A 12,897-nucleotide genomic window follows, 5' to 3' on the forward strand; every position below is an offset into this window, starting at 1 on the left:
AATTCCAGCAAGTAGGAGTCCTGTCAGGTTCTCAGGTCATTTATGTCACTTATAGACAATGTTCTTTTTCTTCCGTGCAGCAGGATAAGTTATGAATGACAACGTTAACGGTCTTTACAATTAAATTGTTAGCTTGCTTTAAATTTCAATTAATGTGAAACCAGGGGGGAAACAAGGCTATGGGAGTGTTGTCCTTTTCTGCACCCTGTGTACCCATCTGAAAATAGTAGCATTCAGCCTGCTCTTCTCTAGATAACTTTGTGGCTGGTTTTGCCCCTTCCATCCTGTAGGTTCCAGACGGTGACCCAGATGGTGAGAGTCTGGAGGAACGAGTGTCTGAGAGTCTTCCACGACCGGTTAATCGATGAAACAGACAAGCAACTGGTCAGTACATTGAATATGGACCAGCAAATGCAAAAAAAAATACTCTAACCACAAAATTCTTCTCTGGGTGAAAAGAAAAAGTACAAATCAAAAAAAACCCAATGTATTTTTTTCAATGTGTTTTTTGTATGGGACACTGCAGAAAAATAGAGACTAATAATGAGAGTCAACAGGTAAAGTAGGGTGGATTATTAAGTACCTTGCAGCCAATGGGGAAAAAAATCGAATGCAAATTACTTCAGATAATCCTAGCATACACTCTTTTTCTGACAAGTCTTAGCACGTCCGTGGTGTTGAGTTTGGCTTCCTGAAGTGGTCTTGTATTGTCAGGTTGAAGAGCACATAGGCAACTTGGTCACGGAACATTTTAAGGATGACGCGGAGGTGGTGATGAGGGACCCCATCCTGTTTGGAGACTTCCGGATGGCTCTGCACGAAGAGGAAACGCGCATTTATGAAGACATTCAGGACTATGAGGCAGCCAAGGCTTTGTTCCAGGTGCGGACACGGCTCACCTCTTCCGGGAGCGCATTGCATGGGTGCCCAGGAGGTGGAGCTAGGAAGGGCACCCATGCCTCTGTCTCTTGGTTCAGGATGTGGGCTTGTGTCTGATCCAGTGGTGTCCATGTCCAGTGGTGCGTGGGAATGGTCTGATGAATTTGTTCAACACACAGACCCCTGGGGCCCATCTTTGTGCGTTTCCCTTCATCAAGCCCATGAAGGGTGCCAGGGTTCCGATGCACAGCCAGCTTTGGGAACCACTCATCTGCCCCCCTAATATTCATCTTCATCTTAATTCATGAGTCGAACCTTGTAACTAGCATTGTCTCGCTGCTGGCCAGTCACAGACCAGCAGATCGGAATCTTGATCGCAAAAGCTAGTCTCTTAAACCTGAATGATTGAATAATTTCAGCAATTATAGACATTCAGAAAAATCTCTCCTCTGTTCTTAGTCACTCTGGCACAAAAGGAGAGAGTCTGTCTCTTAAAAACCAGTGATTCTTAAAGAAAATTATTTCTTTTTCTAAAATTCAGGAAATTCTTGAAGAGTATAATGAAAGCAACACCAAAATGAGCTTGGTTCTCTTTGACGATGCTTTGGAGCACCTGACCCGTGTGCACCGCATCATTCGACTGGACCGTGGCCACGCCCTGTTGGTCGGGGTCGGGGGCTCCGGGAAGCAGTCTCTGGCCAGGCTGGCCGCCTTCACAGCTGGCTATGAGGTGAGCCGAGCTCCCCTCCCACCCCCCAGAAATGGGTTTGGTATCCCAATTTCCACAGTTAGTAGTTCCTGCAAATATTTGAGCTATCTATAACAGACCATAACACGATGTTTTCATAGAGTATAAAGTGTTTTTGTTGGGGGGGGGTTGATATTATTTTAACTGAATATTTGAAGCATCTAACTATTGTATTGTATTTGGAATGAAGAATCTGTCAAATCAAGTTCGAAAGTCAAACACGAGCAAATCCCATGACCTGTGACCTGTGCTCGTGTGGAGGAGGGGTTGCCCTACACCTCCATGGACCCAGCGTTGAGGGTCGGCAATGTATCAGCACAACCAGCATGCGTGGTTCTGGCACATTCTTAGAATCTTTTAAAAAAAAAAAAGTTTTATTGAGATACATTTCACAGACCATACAGGTCATCCACATAAGGTGTACAATTCAATAGTTTTATAAAAATATGTTCCAAAGGTTGTGAAACCATTACCACATTCAATTTTAGAACATTTTCATCATCTCAAGAAGAAATCCCAAGCCCTTTAGCTGTTGCCCTCTCTCTTCCTGTCCTTCCAACCACCCCCCAGCCCTAGGAAACCACTACTCTACTTTCTGTCTCTCTCGACTTTCCTATCCTGTATTTTCATACAAATAGAATCAGAGCATGTGGTCTTTTGTGGCAGCTCCTTGCGTTTAGCGTAACGTTTTCAAGCGTCATCCATGTACCAGTGCTTCACTCCGTTTTGTGGCTGAATCACGTTCCCTGTGTGGTAGACCACGTTTCGTTTATCCATTCATCTGTTGACAGTCATTTGGGTCATTTCCACCTTTTGGCTATTATGAACTACACTGCTCTAAGCATTCATGTACAAGATTCTGTGTGGACATATGTTTTCATTTCTCTTGGGTGGATACCTAAGAGCAGAGTTGCTGGGTCATAACGGCAATTCTCTGTTGACTCATTTGAGAAACTGCCAGATTGTTTTCCAAAGGGCCTCACCATTCTATATCCCCCCAGCACTGTATGAAGGGTCCTGTTTCTCCACACCGTCCTTAGGCTCTTACAGATAGTCCTGCAGTGCCCACAGGTTAACTTGCCAGCCTGGCCCATCACCGTGGAGACGTGCACCGTGCAATGAGAACCAATTTTGAAGAGGAGTCGTCTCCACAACTCACCCTCCCACACTGTCCTTAGTTCTCTGGTATCCGATCCTGTTCATTACTAGGGTCTTGCATTATCCTCACTGTCTCTGTTTTTGCTGAAAACTAGCCCCAGGTGCCTTGACACCCCCCCACCCCCGCCGCCCCCTGGCGTGCCTGCTTTTCCTGGGCAGAACAGGGTCGTTATTCAGCCTCAGTCATTACCAGGCACTCAGCTACCCCTGATGCCTACCCTGGATCCCTTTGATCCATCCTCGGAGGGGATACCTCTTGTTGGGTTTCCGTAATCCTTCTACTAGCATTAGAAGGTGTCCTTTTGCACAAACTGTCTTATTTGTCTTCTCGTGTCTTCTGGAATCAGATTGAACTCAGCATCATTATCATCATCACAGAGTGATCACGGTTGTTATGGGATCACTGGTCTCTATATACACGTAATATGTCCTCGTTGCAGCTATTCGGAAAATGCAGAAACATCTAAAGAAAATAAAGATCATGTAATCTCATCACCTAAGGATTACCACTGTTGGTTCCTAGTAACATTTTGGTGCACATCCTTCCAGAATTTTCCTATGAGTCTACAAATATATTAACTTATTATTAGCAATGGGTTAATGTAACTTTTTCTTAAGAGGGTCTTGTAAAATTTTATTTTCAAATTATATTGTTCAGAGTATAAAAATAATATATACCTTTTCCATTTAACATGTCAACATCCCTTGTCATTTGACATCTTTCAGAATCCAAATTTGATGAATGTGTAGTACAATATTTTAATTAAAAATTCTTTAGTTAGACATTTAGAAATATTACAATTTTGCAATATTATATAATTAACATCTATATGGAACTTTTGTAATCTGTTTTTTTCCATTTAACTCTAGATCACTGACATCTTTTAAAGTCAATAGCGATATATTTGCATTTTCCTTTGAAACACTGCCCAATGTTCCCTTGGGTAGATATGCCACACATAAGCCTCTCTGTTGGTGGACACTTAGCCTTTTCCTTGTTTTGTTATTATAAACAGTGCAGTGATGAACATTCTTGTTCTTTGCACACCGATCAGTTTTTTCCATGCAAACATTTTCTTTTGAAATTGGGAAACTGGAGGGTTTAAGGGTATATGTTTTTAAAAGACCTTTGATCTGTGGCACCAGATTTCACATTAGAAAGGTTGGACCTGAATTCATGGTGGAGTGTGCCTCCTTGAATCAGGAGTAAAAACGGCCTAGGGTTTTTAAAACCGGGAGTAAAAAAACCGGCCTAGGGCGGTCCAGTGGTTAGGACTCAGTGCTTTCACTGCTGGGGCGTGGGTTCGATCCCTGGTCAGGGAACTAAGATCCTGCAAGCCTCACGGTGTGGCAAAAAAAAAAAAAAAAAAGAAAAGCCTGGAGATGGAGGCTCAGAGGAGAAGCAAAGGATTTTTAATTTTATCCATAACTTTGTTAAAAATAGTTTTGAAGCAGATATGACTTTTGGGTTTTTAGCAAATGTTAAAGATGGGTGGGGTTTACAGTGTCATTCTATTATTCACTGTATTTGGTTTATTTTTTAAAATGTCTTCATTAACAACCAATCAGTCCCACGACAAAGGACTAAACTGATTTATGCTACCAGCAATGTCCTTTTCTCCCTACTCTGCCAATACCAGGTATTGTCATTCTGATATCTGCCAGGGTTATGGGTGAAAACTATTATAGTTCAAATGAGAATTTATTTCTTTAATTAATAGTGCAGTTTGAATATCTTTTTATACGTTCATTAGATATTTGTCTTTTCCCTTTTTTGAGTTGCCTCTTTATATGCTTATTGATTTGTGAGAACTCTTTATATAGAAGAGGAGTCACGGTTAATTCAATGAATCTAGCTTGCAGTATTTCACAAATATTAACCTTTTGTTGAAAGTATTTCTAAACTAACTTGGTTGATGTACCTTTAAAATTAGATAAAGTATGTAATCAAAATCATCCATTATTCAAATGTAATTGTTTTACTATTGTTTCCTACACTTTTCTGTAGGATGTAATGTTACCCTCTGGGCAAGTTGACTTTTCTGTTGATTATTCCAGGTAAAACTGATGCATTTTTGGGGCTCCCCTGGTGGTCCAGTGGTTAAGACTCTGCGCTTCCACTACAGGGGGAGCGGGTTTGATCCCTGGTTGGGGAACTAAAGTCCCACATGCCATGATGCACGTCCAGAAAAACAAAACCAAGAAACAAACAAACAAACAAAAATGGATGCATTTTCCTTTGAGGTAGTGCTTGTGCATCTTGGGCTCGAAGAATGGCGGAGAGGATGTCAGCGGGAAGTGGAGAAGGAGTGGGCTGTGCTGGGCCGTCCCTGTGTCCTGGGAAGTGGAGGGGCAGTTGGGCAGGGAGACCAGGAGAGCTGTCCATGCCAGGGGTGCCGGGACCTGTTGAGGGGGCGCAGTGAAAGCTACACTCGGGGAGGATGAACGGGGTCTGCAGGCGGCAGGTAGAACTGGAGACCTGATTATATGTGGCTGGAGGGCTTCCATGTTGCCCTGAGATTGTGCCTGTGACTGTGCGAGAGGGTGTGCGGGTGTCCACGTGTGTGTAACCGTGTGTGAATGTGTATGAGGGACTTTGAGTGTGAAAATGGGTGAGCACCTGTGTGTGTACCCACGAACATGGAAGTGTGTCGACTGAGTGCGTGTTTGAGAGTTGACTGTGAGTGTGAACGTGTGTGGGTGTGAAAGTGTGTGAGTGGCTGCGTGTGAGCATGTGTGAGTACCTGTGAGTGTGAAAGAGGCTCTGTGTGTGTGTGTGTGTGTGTGTGTGTGAGAGAGAGAGAGAGAGAGAGAGAGAGAGACACTAGAGGTAGAGGGGAGGGAGGAAATGAGGGATCTTTCTGTTTCCATAAATCTGAGCTTTTTCTAAACCGTTGGTCGCAGTTAAACTTCTACACATGTGAGCCGGAGGAAATGCTTGAACAGGAAAGACTTGGCTGACATTTGTGTCCTTATTTCCATTTTTATCTATTTTGTGTGTAATAGGACTTTTGAATTTAAGATTTTTTAAATTGCTTCTTATTCGGTTTTTTTACACATCTTCCCCCAGTTTATTGCATTTTAAATGAGTTCGCACAGTGACTGTACCCACACGCATTTCCTCTGTTGCTTGGCTATCCTCTGCCGTCCCTCCCTCCCAGTAACTCAAATGACTCTTTTGTTTTTTTGGCCACCCCATGTGGCTTGCGGGATCTTAGTTCCCCAACCAGGGATGGAAGCGCCAGGTCCTAACCACTGGACTGCCAGGGAACTCCCATCAAATGACTCATTTTAATGACTGAGGGTGTCCTTTGCATTACCCCACCCCTCTTTTTGCAGGCCTTGTTCCCTGCATAAGCTCTCACCTCGCACACGTGTGCGCCCGCACAGGACGTCCGCTGTGGTTTGTTTGACAAAAAGGGATGTCAGTTTTGTGAGTCCTGCATTTCTCACTCAACCGTATCTTGTGAAAATGGCCCAGGTCATCCAGATTTGCTGTCACTGGTCCCTCTTTGATCGTGGCTCAGCCCGAGCTGCGCTGCCTGGAGCTGTCCTCTCCCTCTGCACTTACCTGGACACCCTCCCTAGGGCCGGTGGTCTCAGGGGGATGCTGTGCTCCGTGTCGGCAGGTGTTTGAGATCCTTCTGAGCCGCGGCTACTCTGAGAACAGTTTCCGGGAAGATCTGAAGAACCTTTACCTGAAACTTGGCATTGAGAACAAGATGATGATCTTCCTGCTCACGGATGCCCACGTGGCCGAGGAGGGTTTCCTGGAGCTCATCAACAACATGCTCACCTCAGGTACCAGGACGCTGGTCTCGCACGGGCATTGCTGGTCTCCGCTGCTCAGCTTTCAGCGGAGGCTGTCTGATAAGCGTTACCTTTTTAAAGCACTTCCTACCTGCAGAGGAGGCATCATTCAGGCTCTCACAGGTGGGTAGGCGCATCACAGGCCAAGGGTACAGTGTGTACGGCGGGAGCGTGGTGAGCTGGTGGACGGGATGCAAACCAGGTGAAGGGGCCACACCGCGCAGGGCCTTGTGAGCCATTTAAAGGAGAATAGATTTTTGTGTGTGTGTGTGTGGTACGCGGGCCTCTCACTGTTGTGGCCTCTCCCGTTGTGGAGCACGGGCTCCGGACACCCGGGCTCAGCGGCCGTGGCTCACGGGCCCAGCTGCTCCGCAGCATGTGGGATCTTCCCGGACTGGGGCATGAACCCGTGTCCCCTGCATCGGCAGGCGGACTCTCAACCACTGCGCCACCAGGGAAGCCCGAGACTAGATTTTATTCTGGGTGCGGTGCTGTGGTACGGATTTACATTTTTATTTATTTTTATTTTTTATTTTATTTTTGGCCATGCTGCATGGCATGTGGGATCTTAGTTCCCCGACCAGGGATTGAACCCACGCCCCCTGCCTTGGAAGCGCGGAGTCTTAACCACTGGACCGCCAGGGAAGTCCCCAGATTTCTATTTTTAAAAGAGCCCTCTGGCTGCCCTGTGGGAACTGGATTAGAGATGCATCAGACCCCGAGAAGGCAGCCAGCTTGGAGCTGCTGCCCAGGTGCAGGTGAGACGTGACAGCGACTTGGACGAGGGTGGGACAGTGGGAACGGAGAGAACTGGTGGATTCTCGAGATATTTTGGAGGTAGAGCCAATGGGACTTGGATGGACCGGATGAGGTGAGGAAGAGAGTGTCAAGTGTGATTCTCGGGTTCCTGGCTTGAGTGAGTGATGAGTGGTTCCGTTTACCAGGAAGGGAAGACCAGATCGGGCCTGTGTCCCGTGGGGCTTGTGGAGTCCGCTACACCTACCGGCTGTTAGGTAGTGTGTTTGTTTTCGAGGGCTGCTGTAGCAGAGTACCACAGAAGGGGTGGCTTAGACAGCAAACGTCTATTGTCTCACGGTTCTGGAGGCCAGGAGTCCGAGATCAGGGCATCGGCAGGGCTGGTTCCTTCTGAGGGCTTTGAGGGAGAATCTCCCACGCTTCTCTCCTGGCTTCTGGTAGTTTGCTGCCAATCTTTGACCTTCTTTGCCTCGTAGAGGCATCACCCCGATCTCTGTCTTCGTGTTCTCTTGTTGTTCTCCCTGTGTCTTTCTCTTTGTCCAAATACCCACCTTTTAGAAGGACACCAGTCATATTGGATTAGGACCTACCTTAATGACTTCATTTTAACTTGATTACTTCTGTAAAGACCCTATTTCCAAGGATAGATGAGTCTGATGCTCAGAAGAAGGGCCTCGGGTGGAGATGTCAATTTCAGAGTCACTGGCCTGTAGTTTTTAAAAGCTTGGGGATGGGCAGTCATCCCGGGGGAGAGTGTGAGAAGCAAAGCGAGTCCAGGACTGAATTCAAAGAGGAAGAATGAACCAGAGCAAGAGAACGCAGAGGAGAGCCAGGAGCAAGTTCCTCTTTATATCTTGTCGTCCACACGGCTGTGAGTTATCACAGCAACAGGGCACACAGCACGATCGGCAAGGGGAAAGGCATGCGGGGTAAAGTCTGGGGGAGCCAGGCACAGGCTTCCAGAGCCCCCTCCCTGGGGTGTCGCACAGGATACACTCAGTCCCCCAGCGAGGAGTTGTGACAACACGTGTGAAGTATCCTCAACCAGGGACGCCCTAAAAATGTTTTGTACTAATTTGAAATGGTACAAATAGTGAACAACAAAAAAAGAAAAAACCCAACAGAAACCCCAAAGCCCAACGAGCCACAATCTGGCTGTTTCTCGTCCTCAGGGGGCTCGTCTCCCCTGCCCGTCTCCATGTGTTTAGTTATTCCATAACTCTCATCAGGTCTAAACCTTGGAGCGTGTCGACTCTTAGCCTCTCCCACATTTGCGAATGCTTTTCTGTCTCTAAAGCCTGTCCCTTCCCTTGTGTCCCCTTTACCATCTAAGCCAGACCCTTGTCGTGTCTGACCTTGACTTTTTGCACACATCTCCGTATTGCCCTTCCTCCTAAGATACCACTCTCTGCGCATTGCCCTTGTGTTTTCTTTGCTCCGGGTCTCCGTGGACTGACTTCTCCTGTCTCTGCAGCCTGGCCGCCTTTCTCTTCTCATTCTCCGGGTGTACTCTTTGCATCCTGCCTCTGCATCTTGCCCATGCCTGGTACACTCTCTCTCTCCATCTCTTTATCAGCCTCCATGGCTGCAAGTGGCAGGAGCTCAACCCAAACAAGCTTACGTAAAATTAGGGAGAAATGAAGGAGATGGTATTGATTCTTGGAACTGAAAAAGTCCAGGTTGGATTCAGGTGCTCAAATGATATCATCAGGAACTGGTCTCTCCCTCGCTCTTGGCTTTACTGTTTTTCTTTTATTTGCATTCTTGGGTTTTCCCAAAGTAGTTTTAAAAAATGGCACTAGAAGCTGCAGACTTGCATCCTCCTTTCTTAGTCCAGTGAATGAGGGTTTCTCTTTCCCAGGAGTTGTGGCCAAAGTGCCTAGCAGGGCCCTCGTTGGCTGATTCAGATCACATGCCCATCCCTGAGCCAATGACTTTGGCCGGGGTCATGCAGGGTTCTGATTGGTCAGGCCTGGGGTAGTGTCATGACTACCCAAAACCACATCCAGACTTAGAATGGCTGAGAAGTGATTCTCCAAAGGAAAAGAGAGACCTATGACAAGAAACGGGGGGAATGCATGGGGGCTGGGGGCAAAAACAACAGAACTCCACTTTCAAGTCCACCACCAAGGAAACTTTCCCCCCAGTTTTAGCTCTAGTGCCTTGCAGGGTCACCCTCCTCCAAGAAGCCTCCTCGACCGTGCCAGTTTCCCGTCTCCCGAATGCCTGGGGCACCTACTGTCTAGGCTATTGATGTGGCCTTTAGCACACGTGTCCTTGGGTTGGCAGCGGACTTTTCATACATGGGTCACAAACTTGTAATCCGGGGTGTCAATGTCAGCCCTGTTCTCTGTCTGTAAACCCCACTGCAGGGCTCGGGGTGTATTTTCTATGAAGACTGAGTAGGGTCCGGTGGGTCCATTTAATAGTACCCCAAAGGATCGAGGGCAAATAGCTCTGAAGCTCTTATGCTTTGCTACAGAATGAAGGCTTTGCCTCTCCTCCTTGGCACCGATGACATTAGGGCTGGGATCATTCTTTGTTGTGGAGGCTGTCCTGGGTATTATGGGATGTTTAGTAGCATCCCTGGCCTCCAGATGCCATTAGTACCGCCGCCCCACAACACACACACACACACAGCAACACACACACACACACACACACACACACACACACACACATGTTGGGACAACCAAAAATGCCTTCAGACATCGCCAGATGTCCCTTGGGAAGGGCAGAGTTGTCCCCCGTTGAGAACCCCTGCTCTGATGCTCACGATAACGCGCCCAGGTAAGCAGGAGGCACTTGTTATTTCCATTTCACAGATGAGGCGACTGAGGCTCAAGGGGATTCACACACACGGCAAGTGAGCCTTGGGTCTCAGAGTTGGGACCCAAGCCCTGCGCTCTGCACTCGGCATCCACTGCCCTTTCATGACGCAGTGCCTCTTGCCATTTCAGTGCCGCGAGAGATAATAACCCTGGAACTTAAACAGAATCCTGGCCTTTGTTTTCTAGGAATCGTGCCCACGCTTTTCCCAGAAGAGGAGAAGGAGTCTATCCTCAGTCAGATTGGACAAGAGGCTTTGGAGCGAGGGATGGGCCCGGCCAAGGAGTCCACGTGGCAGTACTTCGTGAACAAGAGTGCGGATAACCTGCACATCGTCCTGGGCATGTCGCCGGTGGGGGACACCCTGAGGACCCGCTGCAGAAATTTCCCAGGTGCCCTTGAGCAGAGCCTGCAAATCCATTTTTCCCCCTTCAGCAGGGCACGTGCCTTAGGGAGGGAATGACATATGAGGTTCCACCAGCAAAGTGACCCATGCCATGGTCATTAGGTTGAAATGTGGGCCCTGCCATGTCGGATGAGCCCCGAGCGGCCCCTCACATCTGCCAACAGGCTCTCGTGTTGCCGCTGGATGGCTGTTATCCTTCTGACACGAGGAAATGCTCACGGTCTCAGGTGCAAGGCCCATAGCGAGTGCAGTGTAGCTCTCCGTGCCCTTCCATCAGGGAAGATTCTGACAGCCTCATGGAAGGTGCAGTACCTGCCCCTAGAGCAGAGGGAGGCCGTTTTGCTCCCCCAGGGGGACATTTCTCAATGCCTGGAGACATTTTTGGTTGTCACAACTCTGGGGGGGGCGGCCACGTATCCAATTGGTATCTAGTTGATAGAGGCCAGGGGGCTGCCAAACATCCCACAGTGCACAGACAGCCCCACCAGACAGGATTATCCGGCCAAGCGTCGATAGTGCCGAGGCTGAGAAACCCTGCTTTTGATCATTATTTTTGTTTATTTACTTATTTTTAAAAATTTTTGGCCGGGCTGCGCGGCATGCGGGATCTTAGTTCCCCGACCAGGGGTCGAGCCCGCGCCCCCTGCGTTGGAAGCGCAGAGTTCTAACCACTGGACCGCCAGGGCAGTCCCTTGATCATTATTTTTGGACCCGCCCGGCTCATTCACCAATGTGTTGGGTACCAAAGCCGGTATCCATGTTCTCGAGCATCGCGGAGTTGCAGAGCAATCATCTCTTTTGTTTCTCTCTCTTTTCAAGGTCTAGTAAATAACACTGGTATCGACTGGTTCACGCCCTGGCCTTCCCAAGCTCTGCACGCAGTGGCTAAGTCATTTTTAGGTAAGTGACAGCTAAGGTGGGGACCATGTTAACAGTATAACAAAGCAATTTGTTATCCTTTTTCTGACTCTGAATTTTGGTCCAGTAGATTCTGTCACCATTAACCCCCATGGCCGTGAATGGTGTTTTAGTTTGTTAGCGTGTTTTGATTTATATTGTGTTTTAGTCCAAAGAGATTTCGGGGGATTTACAAGGACAACGTGGGATAAAAATTGATTCGGTATCATCCAAAGTAGGGGTCAGCAAACCCTGGCCTGAAGGCCAAATTCAGCCCACCGCTTGTCTTGGTAAATGCAGTTTTATTGGCACACACGTAATAAACACACTGTCTTATGGCTGCTTTTATGCTACAACCACAAAGCTGAGTAATTGCCACAGAGACTCTACGGCCCACACAGCCTAAATATTTACTGTTTGGCTCTTTACAGAGAAAGTGTGCTGACCCCTGACCCCAAGGATGCCTGAAGGACCTTTCGGTAAACTGATTATCCATCAATGTTGATTTTGATGTACAGTTTCCAAGCCCTGAGGCCTTGATTATTAATTTTAATCTTCAAAATAAGAAAGCAAGTCAGTTTATCCTCAGGGAGAAACTTTTTATCTGGACCTAACTTGAGCAGATTTATGACACTGGGTGACCTTGTAAATAGCGCCAGCCTTATAAATATGTATTCAATAAATAAATAACTCGTCCCCCTTGGTAGGCAGATCGCAGTCTTTTGGGGAAGGGGGCTAAGAGAATGACTCTTTCCTGATGATATAACTCAGGGATCAGCAAACTTTCTCTGTAAATGACCGGATGATAAACATTTTCAGCTTTGCAGGTCATATGGTCTCTGTTGCAACTACTCAATTCCACCATCGCATCAGGAAAGCAGCCCTAGACGATATGTAAATGAATGGGCGTGGTCGTGTGCCAATAAAACTTTATTTACAAAAACAGGTGGTAGGCCGGATTTGTCCTGCAGGCTGTAGGTTTACCCATAAGTATGGATATTTGTGAGGCAAAGCTTTTCATGCGTGCTGTTAAATTGGCCCATGGCTGTGGTTTGCTAATCCCTGGTATAATTCAAGATCAAATATGCAGAATCTCGATGAATGCATGCTTTTGGTCATACTTCCTTCCTTCATTTTCTGCTTTGAGGTGAAAGTATTTTGCCATCTGTGAGATAATCCAAGTGATGTGGTTTTGGCACCGGGAGTGATGATTAATTCTTTCAGCAGACTTACAGGAAGACCTACCTTGTGCCCAGTATGTCCTGGGTACAGGGGATACAGCAGGGACACTGAGCAAATTTCTCTCCTGGAATCTCAAGCCCCTCCTACTACACTGCCTTAGCCTTCCTACCAGTAGGGACAGAGAATTGGCTTTCTGTGTTCTTAGAGAAATTACCAGAGCGTGGATCAGTAC

At 47.2% G+C, this 12,897-nt stretch overlaps 1 protein-coding gene across 1 annotated transcript in view; it reads left to right on the forward strand.

Moving 5' to 3' along the window:
* DNAH10 (dynein axonemal heavy chain 10) overlaps positions 1–12,897 on the forward strand; it is a 146,999-nt gene that overhangs the window by 102,101 nt on the left and 32,001 nt on the right. The window contains exons 49-54 of the mRNA XM_082853790.1: positions 291–384; positions 715–882; positions 1,421–1,609; positions 6,415–6,586; positions 10,369–10,572; positions 11,406–11,486. Of these exons, the coding sequence (XP_082709916.1) occupies positions 291–384; positions 715–882; positions 1,421–1,609; positions 6,415–6,586; positions 10,369–10,572; positions 11,406–11,486 (908 nt within the window). The remainder of the gene's footprint in view (positions 1–290; positions 385–714; positions 883–1,420; positions 1,610–6,414; positions 6,587–10,368; positions 10,573–11,405; positions 11,487–12,897) is intronic.

Source organism: Leucopleurus acutus, assembly GCF_964270905.1.
Source record: "Leucopleurus acutus genome assembly, chromosome: 13".
NCBI classification, from domain to species: Eukaryota; Metazoa; Chordata; class Mammalia; order Artiodactyla; family Delphinidae; genus Leucopleurus; species Leucopleurus acutus.